Source organism: Phoca vitulina, unplaced genomic scaffold (genome assembly GCF_004348235.1).
Source record: "Phoca vitulina isolate PV1807 unplaced genomic scaffold, GSC_HSeal_1.0 scaffold15, whole genome shotgun sequence".
Lineage (NCBI taxonomy): Eukaryota > Metazoa > Chordata > Mammalia > Carnivora > Phocidae > Phoca > Phoca vitulina.
Genome location: NW_022589718.1, coordinates 23,726,477 through 23,747,265, shown reverse-complemented (window position 1 = coordinate 23,747,265; position 20,789 = coordinate 23,726,477). Strand labels below are relative to the sequence as shown.

Here is a 20,789-nt window from a genome sequence, read left to right as displayed (position 1 = left end):
ATTTTGTTTTGTTTGACTCTTTTCTTGTTCAGAAGTCCTCCACGTTTAGTATGGCAGATACAAAAATTTTCATTTCAGACCCACTTATTAAGTAAGATTTTCAGTAAAAGAAATATAAAGTAATGGTCATCCTAATTATTCATGTATTCAGCTTAGGAATAAAAATCCGAGTCTTAAGGACTACAGTGGTGAATGCTTCCATATGCATGGTCTCCACCCCCCCCGAATCAAATGTCCACTTTTACTTTGGTGTGGACATTAAAAGCAATGACCTTTGAAATAGCTATTTTTCCCTCACCACATCCTCCAAAAATAATGGTTGAAATACTAAAAATATTAAAGTATACTGAAGTTTTCCGTGGCATTTTTTTTTTTTTAAAAGCTTGGTGAATATAAATCCTGTTGTTTATAGAAATGTGAATATATCCTGATGGTACTTGCCAAGAATATTTAAGCAGTTGCTTCAAGTATATGATTCACCTCTCCACATTCTCAAAATAAAACAAAATGTACAATTATTACTTCCTTTTGATCAATTCTCATATGATCTTCAGGGAAAAGAGAGAAAATTAAAGAGAAATAGAAGCGAGCACTATGTTTTGTGGTAATCATCACCAAAATGTTCTTAAGGCTGGGTTCAAGCACCAGAAGCCAGTAACACAGCTTTTAACATGGGATTGGGGAAAAAACTCTTCTTTAAGACAGTCAAATCAATGCTGCCGTTGGCCCTCAAATCCACCACCATAAAGGACTACAGAAAACATACAACATACGTATGTGACAACCCATTACAAAGGCTTATTTCCCATCAACATCTTCATAGTATCCGCCAAGCCCTACGTATCTTGTACTTGCTCCCATCCAGCCTCGGACATTTCCTGCAAAAAGGCGGCTCTGGAGGGAGGCACACAACAAACAGGTGTCCAGTGTGGTTCTAACCAGGGTGCAGCCGCAGCAAGATGCCAATGCCTGGGACCTGCCGCTCAGGACAGCGCACCACCTGCTTCCTTTCTTGGGGAACCATATTTTCCTCCTGTCAATCACTGCAGGGACCGAATCAAAATTCTGAACTCTGCTCTAACAGAAAGAAAATGAATTTAAGGGAACTAACTGTACGACTTATGACTAACACTCAGATGTAACACATGAAGAGATGATGAACTGTAAGGGCGCCTGGGTGGCTCAGTTGATCAAGCATCCGCCTCTTGATTTCGGCTCAGGTCATGATCTCAGGGTCCTGGGATCGAGCCCCATGTGGGGCCCTGCGCTCAGCAGGGAGTCTGCTTAAAGATTCTCTCTCTCTCTCTCTCTCTCCCCCTCTGCCCCTCCCCCTGTTCGCGTGCTCTCTCTCTCTCGCTCTCAAAATGCATAAAATCTTAAAAAAAAAAAAAAAAGGCAATTACTAACTGTAATGGTGGCTGTGAAACCACCTTTTCTAGACAGGATATTCATGTGCACACACTATAGAGCTATAAAAAGTAAGTATTTTATTGACAAAGTTAGAAAACTGACTAAGGATGAAATGAAATGAAGCAGGTAGCATTACGAATAGCGATAATATAAAAAGGGAGAAGTATTAATAAAAATAATTTAATAAACCACAGTTTTGGACTTTCTCAAGTACCCACACTAGTAGAATGGAAGACTCGTGCAGGTAACTCACAACTCAACAAGCACTTGGTCTTCTGGCTCCAATGATCAACAGTGGCCTTTAACTTGCAGTAGAGGAAAGTCAAGAGGTTACATGTCTGCTCTGCTCAGTTTCCCTCTCCAAGGGAATTCTCCCAACTGCCTCTTCTCAGCCTCTTCCTGGCTTGTAGGTCCTGGCACCCAGCAGTCGCATCACACCTGACCTCCACATGACCCTCTACCTTCCCCTCCACGTGATTCCTATCCCTGCTCCTGAAACGTGCCTACCATCCACCAGCAAACCAGTATACGGCAAGCTGTGTTTCTCCTTTCAGGGACTAGAAAGGCATTTTAAATTAGCCATGAGAACGAGAAGCCCATCAGAAGAGACCATCTTAGAAAAGCACGTATCAGTCTTCAATCTTTTATTTCAGAAATGTTCAAAAATCACAAACTTTCTACAATTCAGTTTAAAGTGCAAAAACAATACAATTATTTAAGATCGACGAAAACCAGAAACCACAGGTGAATTAGATCTATTATCATAAAAATATCCCGAAAACAGAATACTAAGGAAAAAGATGAAGAAGGCATTAAGAAAAAGTATCTCTTATGTAAATGAAAAGGAAATGTAAATAATATTGTTTCCAGTTTGTTTGCTCTGTATGTGCGCACAAAAATTAGAGCGGAACTTACACAATGATCTTGTGTTTTGGGGATAGAAAGGGATTTAAGGGGACATGAACTACACTCACAAAAGTTTCCTTTCCCTTTTACTTCCCTTGTTAATAATGACCAGGAGCTAACATAACAAAATCATAACAGTTATGAATACTAGTGACTGTGAAGAAGAATGCTCCTTCCCATGATATTTATAAAACTTTTAAATAAGTAAAAAAAAAAAAGAAATGCTTACTTCTAATATATGTTCATCTTGCTGCTCTCGGTCTAGTTTCCTCGACGTTGTTGTGATAAGACCTACAAAATGATAACAGTTCATTAATCCTTACAGATAAAGTCAATTTTGTAATTGACTCAAGTGTCACTGACACCACACTGAGTTTAAAAGTCTGAGCAAATCTCTGGATTCTGAAGGGGAAAAAATTATTAATCCAGGTTCAATTATTTTGTTTACAAACAACATACTTTCTCATTTTAATGATTCTTAAACACAGTAGACAAATGACAGAAGAATGAAGAAAGTGGCAAAACTGAAATCAGTTACATTTTTTGTTTGTTCAGTGGTTTGAATAAACATTTTGTCAGAAGAGATTTTTAAAAAGATGAAGCTATCCAGGATTTCAGATTTCTCTAACTGCTGCAGTGATGATTAACAGTTGACAGAAAAATCTTCTGTAACTATATTAAAAAGGACCACTGGAAAATCTAATGTTGACTATGATTTATTACCTTTGAATCATTTACACTCATAAAGTGAAGAACGGTTATAAAAGTAATGTGATTTTCCAGGAAATACTGCTCAAGTATCAATTAATTTCCAATGAAAGAAAAAACATAAATACTCCTCAAAGAAACCCCATATTCTTTATTTCTTTGATTTTTCTATCAAACTAGAAAATCTATAGTTTCACTCTCTCTCTAGAACTTTAATAACAGTCGGCTAAACTGTCAACATACGTTGGATCCTGGAAGACCATTAAAACTGATTAAATATGTTCTCTACTTCACAAAACACAAACAAAATTCCCCCAACCGCTAAAATATCCTCTACAGCCTGTGTTGAATGAATCCAATGTCAGATTTAAAGCTCAGGTAAAACCTTACGTGGCAAGACAACTGCCAAGAACAACCTTTCTCCTGCCCAGCTTTGTGTTTTTTTTCCCACAGGGAAATATTTCAAATAATTTATATTTAAGAACAGACTCCATCGCTATAATTGATTTTCCCCTATTATCCTAACTAATTTCAGGCAACTACCAATTAAAGGCTATTCAAAATGCTTCTCTAAAATTTGTAAATGAAACGTTCGTGTTTTCATTTAATTTGAAGTATTTTTTTTTCTCAAATAGTTACGAAGGATCTCAATCAACATTACCTTCCCCACAATTCAATGAAGCAATGTGCTTTTGTTAATAAGAACAACGAAAGACTATATTGTAGACTAGAATCTGGTGTTTTTCCCAAACCATCCTTCTAGATTAAAAGGGGTTCGAAGAAAATGCTTCACAGTGCTTAATGGTGTGAAAACGCTGCTTAATGTGGCATGATTTTGATTTTCATTAGTCAAAAACCTTTTACAGTTAATCCCTCTTTTTTCCTATCAAAAGTTTACCATTTCTGATTGTGATTTTAAGTAGTTCAAGGAGGACAGGAAATTACTGGGATTAGTCCCCTCTAATTGTCTTAATGTGCCCATCAGAAAGTTGTTATCAACGGTAACATCAAGGGCAGCAACTTGGCATGTTCACAGCAAAACAGTATCCTGCTTCTGTAGAACATAATCATTCCTTGCACAAATATCCGAATATCTGTCAGCAAATAAGTTTCTGCAGCAAATAAGTAACTATCCATTAGCAAATAACATTGGCCACTTTATAGTTTACTTACAGCACACCAGACAGCTTGCAAAGGAAGTGCCCACCTCCCTGCTACAAATTCAACAGAGACAAAAAGCAAACCTAGGTTTGTACTTACTTGCACTGCACTCTCCATATGTTTCAAATTAATTCTCCTCTGTTAACGCAAATGGAACATTAATTTCATTCGAGTGCGATGAATTCTAATGTTCCTTTCTTACACATTTTTTTAGCCTAGTTGCTATCCACTCCTTCCCCTCTCAGCTTGGACACCATTTCTGAGGCCTGCCCTGACAGGTGCGGCCTGGGGCCCTGCCGCTGAGCGCCGGGCTCTGACATTCGCTCTATCGTAACCTCACCCCACAGTACTACAGTCACTCATCCCAAGGTCTTCATGAGAGCAGAGACTGCCTTCCTTGTACATCCTGGTCACCCTGCTACACCTCTGTTAGCCTAAAAAAATACTTAAACGTGTGAACACATGAATTCCTTAAAACCATAAAAGAGCAGCATTAAAAACAGGTGTCTGAGTGACACACACGCAGAAACTGCATGTGGAAATAATGATACACATTTATAGCTTATACGTGAGCTCACAGAAGATGATTTAACGTGCATTTAGAGGCCAGGGGACACGGAGAGACACTGACCCCAAGTGCAGGGTAGCAGCCGGAGGTGGACAGATTCGGGTTACACCTCAAGAGGGTGTGAAGAAAAAAAGAGAATGGTGGGCCAATCTCACGAAAGTAGGGGACGGCCATGTTTAGAAGCCATGAAGAAGCTGAGGAAGCATTTGGCTGAAAGAAAACCATGTGTCCCAGATGCCAGGGACAGAGAATCTGAAGGAGGAAGTCCCTCCGCCAAGTATGCCAGAGAAGCTTAGAAGAGAAGCTAAAACGAGAGCCAGGGAGGCAAGAAGGAAGGAGACCAGGAAAGGGAGTTCTTTTACGAAGAGGAGACTGTTCTGCAGGCTCACGTGGAGCGATGTTATGAGTGAGCACAAAACATGGAGATCTAGACCCGAGCGAACCAATGTAGCCACCAGCCTTGTGTGGCAACTGAAATGTAAGTTACATTAAAACAGCTCACGAACACAAAAGACATTTCAGACTGACAAGATGACCTTTTTTCCTAGATTCACAACACTCCTGCCAACAGAAATCCTACCGAAAGTGGCACTGTATTCTTTTCCTAATACCACCCCCGGGGGAGGCTGGGCATGTGCGTTTGGGGGGGGAGTGGCAGCAAGAGGTGCTGTGCCCCCTAAGAGAAGGGGAAAATTCATGCCTCTTGTGGAATTTGCATACAAAATGAACCCTAATGAGAAAACACAATTTCCTAATGAAGCAGGACAATACCAGAGGGAAACTGTGGATACTCCTGGGAAGTACGTTTTACCTTACATGGACCACACCACAAGCCACCCAAATATGCCGTACTCTGGCCACACCATCTCAGCGGTGGAATTCGTCATGCATCTCACGTTCCTTTCCACTTTAATTCTGTACTTCTCAATCCTGCCAATCCTCCCGCCTGGCCTACTCGACAAACACCTGTATGAAAAGATGAATCCAAAGTATACTTTTCCTAGAGCTACCATACGACCCAGGATTGCACTACTGGGTATTTACCCCAAAGATACAAATGTAGGGATCCGAAGGGGTACGTGCACCCCGATGTTTATAGCAGCAATGTCCACAATAGCCAAACTGTGGAAAGAGCCAAGATGTCCATCAACAGATGAATGGATAAAGAAGATGTGGTATATATATACAATGGAATATTATGCAGCCATCAAAAGGAATGAGATCTTGCCATTTGCAACGACGTGGATGGAACTGGAGGGTGTTATGCTGAGTGAAATAAGTCAAACACAGAAAGACATGTATCATATGACCTCACTGATATGAGGAATTCTTAATCTCAGGAAACAAACTGAGGGTTGCTGGATTGGGGGGTGCGGTGGGCGGGATGGGGTGACTGTGTGATGGACACTGGGGAGGGTATGTGCTCTGGTAAGCGCTGTGAATTGTGCAAGACTGTTGAATCTCAGATCTGTACCTCTGAAACAAATAAGGCAATATATGTTAAGAAAAAAAAAAAAGATAGCAGGAGGGGAAGAATGAAGGGGGGGAAATCAGAGGGGGAGACGAACCATGACAGACGATGGACTCTGAGAAACAAACTGAGGGTTCTAGAGGGAAGGGGGGTGGGGGGATAGGTTAGCCTGGTGATGGGTATTAAAGAGGGCACGTTCTGCATGGAGCACTGGGTGTTATACGCAAACAATGAATCATGGAACACTACAGCAAAAACTGATGATGTAATATATGGTGATTAACATAATAAAATAAAAAAATACAATCTTAAAAAAAAAAGTATACTTTTCCTACATACCCAGGACATGTTATTAACCCTGTAGGTATTAAATATCCCAATAAGTATATCCATTTCTTTCATTTTAAACAGTTGTGCTCATCTGTAATGTTTAATACAAAATCCCAGGAGGACATATATTTGATAGAAACAGCACAATGATAGAAACAGCACAATACTTCAGAGCTAGAGAGAAACCTTCAAGATTATCGAGCCCAGCTGCCTGAGCCAAAGAGAAGTTAACTGTCTCAAGGCCACCAGCAGCAAGTCATTATCAGAGGCGGGATTCGAGTTTAGTTTTCCCGAGGCCCCAGTGAGAGTGTTGGGGTTTCTTTTCCTCCCCATCACCTCACACTGCATAATTTCCTGCACTTTGGTATTTCAAGGATCCATAAACTCTGAACTGCGACTTATATAAAGTTTGACACACACACACACACACACACACCAGCAAGTTAATCATTATTCATGTAGTAGGTCAAAAAAGCAAATCAGAAAGTAAAATAGAGTGGACAAAAGCAAGAAAACGTACGTTCAAGTGCTGCCTTTGGTAACTCTGTGCTTTATCTTTTCTGCGGAGCACTATGAAATTAAAAATAGAAATGAAAAGAGAGAAAGTTTCTTTCCTTGGCCTAGAAAAACATCACATTGTGTAGACCAATACTATTACAAATGTAGGTGAACTGAGGTAGCAAATACATAATCAACCAGTAGCAGCTACCAATTTACCCCAAAAATGTATGTAAAACTAAGAAGCCAACCTTTCCTGTGTTTGATGATCATTAAAAAAACTATTCATAGCTTTCCAAGGCCACATTAGAATTTAGAGAAGAGAATCCATTTAAGAAAAGAATGTTAATGTTTCAATATAAAATTTTACTCTTTGACATTTCTTATAAATCAATACCAAAAACCATCTCCAAACTTCCCAGAGTTTAAGAGATCAAATGGACGTCACAAAGCGGGGAGCACAGAAAAGTGAACAGCAAAGGATTAGGAGGTGAGGATCATGTGAGACAGTCCACAAAGGAGGAGCTGTATTTAGGTATTCATTCAACTGTTCTGTGCGGTGCACTAAGAATGCAGAGATGATTAAGACAGAGTCTTGTTTTCAAGAAACAAGGGTGAAGGCAAAGACCACATTCAGGAAACAATACAAAAGTTAGACTAGAGTGTAGGGTTCATATAGAACACAGGGAGAAAGCAAGGGCCCTGTATTCCAAGAAAGCTTTAACTTGGCAGGATGATGAGACACAGTCTAGCCATCTACTGTTCCAGCAGACAACCAGCCCACCACTCAATATGCAAGTGAGGCCATCCAGGACCAGGCAGCCTCAGAGCCAGCCAGCCAAGTGACCACCACTGCATGAAAGACGGGTCAGGCCTGGACAAGACCAGACTGCCCAGCAGAATCCTCCACTAAACGTGGTTGTTTTTTTTTTTTTTTTTTTTTTTTAAAGATTTTATTTATTTATTTGACAGAGAGAGACACAGCGAGAGAGGGAACACAAGCAGGGGGAGTGGGAGAGGGAGAAGCAGGCTTCCCGCCGAGCAGGGAGCCCGATGTGGGACTCGATCCCAGGACCCTGGGATCACGACCTGAGCCGAAGGCAGACGCTTAACGACTGAGCCACCCAGGCGCCCTAAACGTGGTTGTTTTAAGCCACCAAATTCTGGGACGGTTTGCTACACAGCCAGAGCTAAATAATGCATCCGATGACCTCATCTCTAATTATCGGACTTACTACATGCCAAGGTATTGTGCTAGGAGCTTTAAATAAATTATCTCATTTAATCCAGATGTATATAAGTGGTGATATCTGTATCATAAAAAATAAATTTTAACATTTTTACTGGCTCAGAGAGATTAGATTGCTTACTCAAGGTCTTTCAACAAGGTGGGGGAGTTGGGAGTTCAATACACCCAGAGCATCAGAGTCTGAAGTCCACAGTAAGAATGAGAGAAACGTGGAGAGGAACTGAAAGATTTGGTTCTATAAAAAATGGTTTGAAACATCAGTGCTGCAGATGTAACTAGATAAAAGCCAGAGAAGAAGGAGGGGGGAAAAAATTTCTGAATAGGATTAAGGTGCAACCACAATGAGAGCGCAAATACTGGTGATCAGTGATAGGAGTTTTTAAAGAAACAAAACTGGGGGGGGGGGGGGGGGGTCTTGGTTTTAGAGGGAAAAAAGTATGGCCTTGTGTTCACCTTGCTTGGCAGGAAATTTACTTTGAACCATTTTCCAATTACTCTACGTGAGAATAAGCAGAGGAAGGGGAAAGATCATGGAATGGGGGAAAAAAGTCTACTCACCTAATTCACATTTCCCATTACTCTGATTATTTTCCTCTAACCCCTGCAACTACTTTGGCTTTTGTATCCTTTTGCTCATTTAATAATAGTGCATGAACTACAGCAACATATATTCTAGAAAAGCAGGTGTCCAACAGAACTTTCTGTGATGGGCAAGTTCTTCAATTTGCACTGTCCACTATGACAGCCCCCAGCATGTGTGGCCACTAAGCACTGGACATGTGGCTGAATTTTTAAGTTAGCTTAAATAATTTAAATAGTCACAAGTTATTTCTGCTCTTTTAGGGAAGATCCAATTTTCAAAGTATCCCTGTCAAAACCAAAAACTGACACCTATAATACCCAAAATCTTGTCCTGTGCTTAGAATTTGAAGCAGTCATTCAATGGCAAATATATTTGCTATCAAAATCTAAATTCTATAAATATCGGTCTTAAAGAGTGAAAAAGCGAACATGTCCAAGATTCGGACATGCTGGTGCCACCACTCCACAATGCTTCCCCCTTCCTTACATCCCTTCCCTTTCACTAGTCTCCTTTCTCACGGGCTCAGCTGGGGACGAAGAAACCTGGTCCTTGCTGGTAGTTTACAGCTTTACCTAAACACCTAAAAATCAAGTCTCTGTGTTTAAAGACTGTGGGGGGGGGGGGGAGAATCAATATTCTACCAACTTATATTTTTGGTTTCTGATGATTTCTAAGAACTAAAAATTAACCAAGGACATGTGTGTTCATAAGCAGTGATGATGTTGTCATAGGCTTACTAACTCAAAGTCACCCACTTGTTCAGTCTGTTTTAAAAGTTATTCAAACTATTTTTTTCAGAACGTCTTCCCCAAACATGTCACTCTGAGACACACATATAAAAGCCATGTCCTTGAAGGCATGCAATCCATTTAAGGAAACAGCTCTTAGACCTAAAAGGTACAGACAAGTATTAAACTATGGTCTCACAGCTCACTTTTTAGGCAACCTAATGGTGTGCTTCCAGGGATCCGGCTCTGGGCTAAGCATTTTATATAGGTCATTGTCGATGAATAATCACAGCAACCCCACAGGGGAGCTACTAATAGACTATATTAAGATATTTGAGGGGCGCCTGGGTGGTTCAGTCATTAAGCGTCTGCCTTCGGCTCAGGTCATGGTCCCAGGGTCCTGGGATCGAGCCCCGCATCGGGCTCCCCGCTCAGCGGGGAGTCTGCTTCTCCCTCTCCCACTCCCCCTGCTTGTGTTCCCTCTCTGGCTGTCTTTCTCTCTGTCAAATAAATAAAATCTTTAAAAAAAAAAAAAAAAAAAAAAAAGATATTTGAGGCTTTTGAGGGGGTAAAGTCACAAGGCTAGTAAGTGGCAAAGCAAAAGATGTGACCCTAAGTCCATCTGACCCCAGAGCCCAAACTCTTAGCTCACACAAATAACTCGAGTGTGTCGATCATAATTACCTAAGTTAATATGTATAATGATCACACCACAAAATTATTCAGTGAACACACAGGAGTTTCTTACATTATTCTAGGATTACCTCTAGGCATCCAGTCTGGCTCCTTTTGTGGATATCCTCAAGACTGTATCCTTTTCACAACGGTTTACTAATCACAGCAGTATTGTGACTAGCCCTTGACCATAGACATACAATTTAGGTCTATTATTTTCAACCATTTTCTCCACTGATTTTGCTGAAACACTTTAATATATTCTGTTCTTTACCAAATTTAAGAACTTTAATGTGGCATATCTGGTGGTAAAACAAGTATTTAGTTTAAGACTTAGGCATCTTCAGTGAGGACACGGTGGTTTCTTGTGGAGTTGTTACTACCACGATCTGGAAATCTGATTTCTACCTTTCTACTTCCAACCCCTACCTTAGCAAGGATTGCTCCCAGGACATTCAGTATGCTTTAAGAATCAGCAACACTAAGCACAATTAAAATAAAACCGTAATACCCCAGTGAGTAGGCTATAAAAACAACATTGCTCAAGCAAGTTTTAGACAAGATTACAAAAACTAAAAAGGTAATATACGTATCTATGATACGTAATATGTGTACACACCTTCATAAAAGGCTAAACCCCAAATTACTAGTGGGTGCCCTCTGAGAAATGGAACGAGAGCCAAAGGAAGAGAAGAACAGGTACTTCCACGTTTTACTTAATACAGTTCTTTATTATGGAAATCTTTTATTTTTAACAAGTGTATTATTTAAAGAAATTTAAACACGAAAATAGTTTAAAAAATCAGTGTGAGAAGACAGAAATGTTTATTGGTTGAAAACTACTTTAAGGCTGGAAGGTCTTAAATAAAGGATTTGCTTTTTAAATCTGGAGTATCCAGCCACATATATAATAAAAAAAATAAAACTTAGAAATACGACAGTAGTAGATCTTTTATCATTTTTCCCAATACTTCCTTTTATAGAGAGAGGGGAGAGACGGAGGGAGAGGGAGAGAGAGAATCTCAAGCAGGCCCCACACACCCAGGGCGGAGCCCGATGTGGGGCTCAAATCCTACGACTCATGAGATCATGACCTGAGCTGAAGTCAAGAGTCGGAGGTCCAAGCGACTGCGCCAAGGTGCCCCCTAATACGCTTTTTAAACAAAAATTTAACGAAGTGTATCATACTTCCTAAAATGTACTCTTACTGTAAAAACTACGCTTGCTAGAGCCAAAGGGTGTTTTAAAAGGAAGGGGAAGCAGGCTCTCAGTTCTGGCGGGAACCTCTTAAACCACTGTTTGAGAACCACAGGTGAGATAAGTCTTCTATTTAATTAATAATATAAAATACGCAATATAATATTGTACATCAGTTTTATCTTTATATTGCTTTTCATAGTCTTTCCTCCCCCATAGTAATAGTGAAATACAAAAATGCCTAAATATTTTTCAATAACCCTATTAATAATTATAAATACGAGCTTAATGCCTATAAAATATAAAGTCCTATTAGAAAGTTGTTTCAACTAAAGACCAAGATAGAAAAAACCCTTTCATTCTGAATAAACCAGAACAATTCCTCACTGCCTTTTTTTCCCCCTCTCTCTTTTTTATCTTCCTCACTGCTCTTTTAAGAGTTCATTTAACAAGCACCACGGGCCTCAGGGCACCATGAGAATAATAAGAGAAAATGTTTCAAAAACCATTTACCGAGTAAAATATTCTTTGTCAGAAAAAATTTACCTGTGCTTGCCCTACATTTGCCACAACGATCCTTTCTAGTTTAGCCATAATGATCTCTCATTCCTCTGAAATATATTATAGGCTAAGAAAAAAACCAAAACAGTAAAATGCCTACTACCAGGAAAAATTAACATAAACCCTACAAAATAAACAGAGAAGATATGAGAGGTCAGAAGTTAAACAAAAGCATTTTAGAACTTTATGGGGTATGCGTGCTAAATTCTGGGCTCCTGGATGATTTTCTTCTTTTTTAACTTCCACGGTGCACTACTAAAATACAGCCTGCTTTAAGTTCATTAAGCTACTAAAGAACTACAAGGACTAATCATGTGTACGGAACACCGGGGAGGAAGCACACAATTAGTACATATTCTCATTTTTTATTTTTTTTTTAAAGATTTTATTTATTTATTTGACAGAGAGAGACACAGCGAGAGAGGGAACACAAGCAGGGGGAGTGGGAGAGGGAGAAGCAGGCTTCCCGCTGAGCAGGGAGTCCGACGCGGGGCTTGATCCCAGGACCCCAGATCATGACCTGAGCCGAAGGCAGCTGCTTAAAGACTGAGCCACCCAGGCGCCCCTTTATTCTCATTTTCTAAATGAAGTATTAAAGCCAGGCCAAACAGTGAGACAGGGAAGCATGAGACAGTAACCACAGAATGCCATGTAGTACATGCCTGTCACTCAGTAAACGGTTTTCCATAGAACATTCTACCTCACAGATCTGTTCCCGACCAACTTTAGGAAAAGGAAAATGTGGGGCACCTGGGTGGCTCAGTCGGTTAAGCATCTGCCTGCCTTCGCTCGGGTCATAATCCCAGGGTCCTGGGATCGAGTCCTGCACCGGGCTCCCTGCTCCGCGGGGAGCCTGCTTCTCCCTCTCCCTCTGCTGTTCCCCCGTGTGTGCTTGCTCTCTCTCTCTGCCGAATAAATAAAATCTTAAAAAAAAAAAAAAAGGAAGGAAAAGGAAAGAAAACAAAAAGAAAAAAGAAAATGAAAATGTTCTCAGAACAAGGCTGATGACTGCAGTTTACAGAGATCCCAGCTCGAGTGCTGAGGACCACCACGACGTGGGCAGACAGAGGGTACCGCCGGCACAAGGGAGGGAACCTAGACCGAAGACAGCCTTTCTCTGCTCCAACTTTAAAGACTCCCCTTCCAACAGGTGAAATGAAAACCATTTGAATTCCACCATTTTTTAAATCTTTGTCAACAGTCAGGGAGTCTGAAGCAGCAACCGCACACTCAGTACCACATGTGGTTCCAGGACGGATATAATAAATGAATACGGGTCGATCCCAGCCCTCAAGCCCTAAGCCAAGCCTGAATGCCCACCCCGAGCCGGCAGACAAGCACCCACACTGACAAGGCAGAGCGGACTTGGAAAGACAGGCAGGGAGGCTGGGCATCGCTACCCCAGCCCCATTCTAAAAATACAGATCTCCTTCTAGGCCGAGAGAACGCTCCCTTGCCCCCGGACTTATCACTCCACATCCATCCCCTTGGAGCTTCAGACCATGAGCTCAGAGACACTCCGCGGGACTGCGCCATCTTTATTCAGGTGGTGCTGGAAGACTGCGTGTAACCGCGCCCTGTCGCGCCCCCCTGGCAGCCGCGGCCGCCTGAGCACTACTGTGCGTCACTCCGGCCCTGGTGCTGGCAGGAGGAGGCTCAGAGCCAGGACGGAACTCTGTTCACGGGCTGTCAAGGCTGCTAAGGTGCTCGGAGCTCACTCCGCTCAAGTTTTCGGAGTCCCGGAGAAAACCCTTAGAAAATGAATCAAACGACCAATCTAAAGTCACACACAGGTGGTGGCTGGGTAGGAATTTACACCAATTTATACCCTGACGTCTCCGAGACTTCTCTTCTGGCTTTAATGCTATTTTACTAACTCTTTCTTGTTGAAACCTCATGGTATTAAAACCTAAGGTAAACACAAGATCAAAAGCCAAACGCAATTTATTGGGAATTGCCTTCGACATTCCTCTAAATGTCAGACAGAGCAGAGACAGAGAGGGAAAGAAACCCAACCCATTTCATAAGGTTCACAACATGTTGACAAAAAAGGCACGTAAATGGAAAATCTTAAAATAGTGGTCCTTAAGGTAATTTTAACAAATGATATTCAGCAACATATGGGGGAAAAAAAAAAAACCCAGAATACCCCTTAATAAAACTTATCCTAAGGATTCAAGATTAACAGATTTTAGGAGGAAAAGCATATCTACTTCAACATGTGCAAAAAAGGCACTGAATAAAACTTTACTTCTTTCAGACTCTTTTCTTTTTTATTTCACTATAAAATAAAAAATAAGCAGGAGGAACAGATAAGAAAAATCTTTTAAAATATCTGCATGTCTTTGGCAAAAGACCACAAATAGGTAAACTTTTTTTTTTTTCCCCTCCTTAAATGAATTCCTGGCTTTGTAAAGTGACTGGCCCTTTATTTCCTTCCTTTGTGGCTATCAAATGTTACCGGAAACCCTTGGAACTTGTTTGCAGCTGTAGCGACTTCCTATTGCACTTTGTTCAGACTCCGTTCCAGCCACCATAAACGCCATTGACTTTGACGACAAAAAAAAAAAAAAAAAAAAAAATATATATATATATATATATATATAGAGAGAGAGAGAGAGAGAGAGAGAGAGAGAGAGGCCGTGTGCTACTGGACTAGAACACGGATGAGTACCCAGCATACCTGCAAACCTGTGAGTCACAGAATTTTAAGTCTTCACCACACGTTAGGGATTACTACACATAAACAACACACACACACGCACACATACATATATGTATGTATCTGATTTATAGAAACACCACCAAATCTATCTAATCAAATAAACGTCTCCTACTGAACTTAAAATAATTCTACGTTAAATAGTCCATCCTACATGTAAATACATGAATGAGAAACAGGGCCCTGTATAAAGTGGTCCTCTACAAAGCCCAAGAAGCTGTCACCTGGTACTTGGAGCCATGAATTTCTTAACTCAGAATGAGGGAAGGAGAACAAAAAACAAAAATGGAGGAAGTGGTCAAGATTTTATAAGTATACATACAGTCAACTCTGAGAGCTGGAATTTCAAGCTCTGAAATACTTTTAACAGGATACAACACCCTCAAGAAAAAAAAAAAGTGTGAGAATCTCAAAACCTGGAAATATTTTTTAAGGAGAAACAGTTTTTTTCTCAGAGATCTAATAGTCTGTCATCAACTTGCTAAATCTTACCTGAGCTTTTGACTGTGATAACTAATACCCTAACTACTATTCTTTGAAGAATAATTTTAATAACCTGGAGAAGAAAAACATAGATTGTTTTGTAAGTATTCACTGCTTAGCAGTGGGGAAAATTCTCAATTTTTACTTGATCAAATAGTCTACCCTGAGAAATAAATCAACAACTTAACTAGTCCAACCAGTAAATACTTCAACATATCAGGAGCCAGAAAACTACCTGAACCTGTTTTTGAATGGCTTGCAAGCTAAGAATGGCTTTTACCGTTCTTAAAGGGTTGGGGGGGGGGGGAACACAAGAAGACTATATTGAGATACATGAAAAATACATGAAACTCAAATTTCAATGTCCATAAATAAAGTTTTATTGGAACACAGCCGTGCTGTGCCCATTCATTTGCATTTTGTCTATGGCTGCTTTCACTCAGTGACAGAGACTGGATGGCCTGCAAAGCCTAAAATATTTATTACCTCGCCCTTTACAAAAAAAAGTTTAATGTTCCTTGCAGTACATGGTTAATGAAACTAAGTTTAAACATCTAGTGCTATTTAGGAACTTCATGCTTTTTGGTCTAAAAATATTACAGAAATAAGATTAGCCTAAAAAGCAACCATTATGTCATGCAGGAATTCCTCAATACAAAGAACAGAGAAGGTACAGAAAAGCTGGCGCCCAAACCATATTTACACCCCAAACCCAAGGGCACAACGAGTGAACGTGGGAGGGACCGTGCTCCCAGAAGCAGGAGTTAGGAATTTGTCTTTCTGGAGCCAACCCCCAGGTGACCTTTACCTCTCTGAAGTCGTAGAACTATTTGTAAAATGGGAAAAATACAAATGGGGAAGACAGCCGACTCTTGGTAACGTTGGCAGTCTCTAGCCGTCTCACAGGGTTTTTCTTGTAAAGTACATGAGGTTGCTTGTAATCTATAAAGCACAATGCACCTAATACATAAGCTACACCTGTCACTGGCTCTCTGACTCCTAATGGAAGTTTTGTTCCAGCCTGATCTAAAAGTGAGGTCAAGAGACGGCAGCAGGGTGGAAGAGGGGTCCAGGAAAGATCAGAGAACAACACAGAAGGGGACAGAAGAAGGGAGGCCACGGTCTGCTGGTTTCTCTCTGGCGGTCTTTCTCAAGCTCGAATCTCAAAGGTAACAGGCATGAGAGAGCCTGATGGAAATCAGCCGAAAGAGAGAGAACCAGCAGGACTTACAAGCTCCAGATCCAATAATGAGACGAGATCAGCCTCCAAAGGAGGTGACATTTTAGCTCTACAGAACTGATAAAGGAAAAGCTAAGAAACAGCTGAAAGCCTCAAACTTGTTTTTAAACCATTTAAAATCCCAAGTGGATGGAAACGGATCCAAAAGCTGTCAAAGAGCCTAAACCCTTTTAACTACGCACATGTAGACACACAGAAATCACATACACTCACACACATATATTCAAAAAGAATGCCTCTACTTTGACTTAACATTTCTGATGCATTTATTTTTAACCATAAAAACTGTTTTCAGTGTATCTGTTCCCAAACAGGAAGATGCACATCAACAGATGAGAAGATATAAAAAATGTATTTACTAGACAGCGTAAAACCAGTGGATCAGCAAAGTGGATGGTGAAATTGACACAGATATGCACATATATTCCTAAATACGGTGGCAAAGTCCATCGATAAATAACACCGTTTTCCTAAAGCACAGCATCATCTACTACGGTTAAGAGAAAAACCCAAGATGAGTATCACTATGGGTCCTATGCTGGTACCTGTTTAGAAAGAGAAAATAATGTCTTCTTGGTTGTATAGGAGGGAAAGAAACTGCAGATACTAGTTGCCTCCAAGTGTTTCAAAATGACGATTTTATTATTCAAGTATGGCTAGGCCAGCAAGTCGGGAGACCAGGGTCACTGAAGAGATGGTTACAATTCCCAGACAGGGGACACGCCATGCCACACCATGCCACAGGAGGGCACCCCAGGGACGCACCAGGTTGGCCAGGAGGAAGGAACAAGGAGAAAGCCTGGGCAAGAGATTTTGTTGTGGGTTCCACAAAATACACAAGCAAAGCAGCAAAAGCAGGTTTAGGACTGGCTAGTTAGAATTATTTCAGTGGGCCCTGGAGCAGAGAGGGTTGTGCTGGCTATCTGGTACCTGAGGCTGGGATATGAAGGCAGGTGGACAGACAGGGGCTCGGATAGATAGCAGCTCCATAAAGGAAGTGACTCCAAGTACGGGTTCCAGATTGGCTAGTGTGCCTATGAAAAGTGGGTCCTTTGCTATCTCTAAAGCCGGCTAGTCCCGTGAGGGACAGTCTCTGCCCAGGTCAGGGGGGCCCTAGACACGAGAGCATTAGGATATAGAAAATAAAACATAGTTAACATATTGAGGAAGAAAACAGGGTGTCTATGGAACTTGAAAAGGAACAAAAATTTTCACTGGATTTTTTTTTGTAGCTTTTGAATTTTGTATTCTGAATGCATTACCTATTTGTAACCAGTAATGTAATTTTTGAAGTATGTTATACACACACAGGCATGCACGTACCACACATATTCTTTCCAGTCCTGGTAAACAGAATACAGTGATAATGAATGGTACCAGCCAGAACTTGAGAATCACTGTTCTGGGCATTAGGTACAATACCGTGATACAATTTTGTGGACAAAAGTATACAGTGATCTGTATTTCTATAAACTCTAGAAACACACCCAGGATGTTGCTAAGTTTCTGCTTAAGATAAATCTAGAAACTCAATTTTCACTCCTTAAAACACACACACAAAATGGTTAAGAAGACTCCTACTACTTATTACATAAGGTTTTAAAGGTATAGACATATTTATGGCAGTTCTAAATTTAATAAGCCCTTTTTTTTCTTCAATTAAAAATAGTTGCGGGGCGCCTACGTGGCTCAGTCATTAAGCATCTGCCTTCAGCTCAGGTCATGATCCCAGGGTCCTGGAATCGAGCCCGGCATCGGGATCCCTGCTCAGCCAGGGGCCTGCTTCTCCCTCTCCCACTCCCCCTGCTTGTGTTCCCGCTCTAGCTGTCTCTCTCTCTCTCTGTCAAATAAATAAATAATAATAATAAAAACAGTTGAACTTCTGCATCCAGCCAGGAGATGAGATTTACCCTCCACCAGGAAACAAATGAACAAAATGGACAAAATAAATGAAATAATGGCTTATGGGATACCAGGTATCAGACAAAGACAGCAAGCCATCCCTGAGATGGGAAACAAAAAGAGGCAAGACCTACAAATGTCCCAGCTTAAGAGCCTCAAAAGTTTCCAGACCGCTGTCCACTCCCAGGCGAAAGCAAAGAGAAGTGGACGTATCTGTCCGCACGGAGACTTATTCTCAAATGTTCACAGTAGTTTGTAATAGCCATAAAGCGCAAGAACACAAATGCCCATCAACAGGTGACCGGATAAACTGTAGTGCACACCTATGCAAAGGATATTCAGCAATGAAAAGGCACATACTTTTGGTACTCACTACAACATGTGCGAATCTCAAAGTAAATACGCTAAGTGCAAGAAGCCTTACCAAGAAAAAAAAGAGTATACATTCTATGAGTCTATTTCCGTAAAATTTTAGGAAATGCAAACTAATACGCAGTGACCAAAAGCAGATGAGCGGTTGCGTGGGGATGGGGGCAGAGGGAGGTTGGGGGTATACAGAGAGGCCAGGGAATCTTCTGGAAGAGATGGACGCGTTCACTGCTTGCGTGTGGGAATGGTTTCATAGTTGTACTACGTCAAAACTTATCAAATGGCTGACTTTAAATATGTGCCAGTTATACTTCAATACAACCTCCTAAAAATAAAGAGCACTCCTTGCTTCGCATCCAAAACTTGAAAATACCAAATACACAGATAAGAGAATAAAACTCTGGTCTTTTCTAAAGCATGCCCACGCACAGAAGTAACACTGCAAAATCATCTGCCGATTATGAAAGTAGCATATCTATCACTCCTCAGAAGTTAAATTGTTAACACTGAGTAAGAAGACATTTTGCTGGGGTGGTTTCAGTTTCCTGAGGCTACTTGTGAATCATGAAACCTGTGAGGTGCACACTGGTCCCTATTGTTCAGGACCCCCCTTCTTCTCTGTCCTTGACCTGAGAAGCTGTAAGGTATCTGCAGAAGGAGGCTCAGACAATTTAACAGTCTCTGCTCTTTTCTGTCTCCCTCTTCAGCAAGGGCAGGATTTATGTTAAGAGCAGCAAACTTAACAAAGACTCTTAAAGAAAGAGAACGGATGGTTGCCAGAGGGGAGGTGGCGGTCAGGTTGGGGGGGCGGGGAGTGGGGTAGGGAAGAAAAAAAAAGAAAAGGAAATTTACCTTGAAATTGGACATAATCAAACAAAACATGTTACAAAAATTCATGGTGTCAAAGAAGTGTGCTCAGAAAACGAAAACAGAGCAAGTCTCTTCTGCTTGTTCACCCTGAGAAAGAAAAGCCCTGCCCCCCCCTACTTAACGTCTGAAGAACCATCCGAGATGCAGGAGGACAGTTCCCGGCACCATAATCAAGCACAAAAACAAAACAAAACAAAACAAAACAAAACAAAAAAACTTTGAAAGATTAAAAAAAACCATTCAAAAATGTTCATTCAAACCTGCCGCTTAGAACCCAAAACTCAGAGCATCAAATCCAGTCCTAGGAAGGATTTTTTGTTTTGTTTTTCAAAAAAAAATATCTTGTGCTACCGTGACAAAAGGAGGGAAAAAAAACACCAGGGACAGGTTTCCCTCCTTCCCAAAATGACTTGATGTCATCGGATTTAGATTTCTATCAAACGTTCTGAGGAATTACAGCCACATTCTTGAAAATAGGTCATTATTTATAAAAATAACATAAATATTGGGACTCCTGGGTGGCTCAGTTGGTGAAGCGTCTGCCTTCAGCTCAGGTCATGATCCCGGGGTCCTGGGATCGAGTCCAGCATCGGGCTCCCTGCTCAGAGGGGAGCCTGCTTCTCCCTCTGCCTGCCACTCCCCCCCTGCTTGTGCTCTAACAAATAAATAAAATCTTAAAAACAAACATAAATATTGTCTTTGAGCCGTTCTGCTGGTTTTGACGGTTTTCCAGCACGCGTAGCCATTCTCCCACATACTCCTCTAACTTGACAGCTTGGCCGCTAATAATCATCACGCCATCAAACTGTCCCCCAATATGACAAACACCCCCTACCTCTTCTCCAGCCATCCACTTTCACCACCTTCAAAACCAGCCCCGTAACCTGTCCAAGGGGCCTCATCCCCCTAACTACACCCACCCCATCAGTCTGTTTCTCACCTCCTCCGGAGGCGTTCATCCGAGCCTGGGGCCACACTATCCCGTACCCCACAAGTTTCCCTTTGCCATTTCACTTAAGCAGACTGTGAACTTTCAAAGCGTCTCTTAATGTGCTGTATACAGAGGAGAGGCTCAGGAAGTTCTTGATGGGAAAACTGACCGAATGGCAATGAATTTAGGCTTTCTCTAGTCTGCTGGACATTCTGATAAATCCAGGG

At 41.1% G+C, this 20,789-nt stretch overlaps 1 protein-coding gene across 6 annotated transcripts in view; it reads right to left on the bottom strand.

Moving 5' to 3' along the window:
* The window catches only part of FAT1 (FAT atypical cadherin 1), a 126,945-nt gene that overhangs the window by 44,792 nt on the left and 61,364 nt on the right, over window positions 1–20,789 (bottom strand). For all 6 annotated transcript variants that reach the window (XM_032413586.1, XM_032413589.1, XM_032413590.1 and 3 more), the window contains exon 4: window positions 2,546–2,607. In XM_032413586.1, coding sequence (XP_032269477.1) covers window positions 2,546–2,607 — 62 coding nt within the window. The remainder of the gene's footprint in view (window positions 1–2,545; window positions 2,608–20,789) is intronic.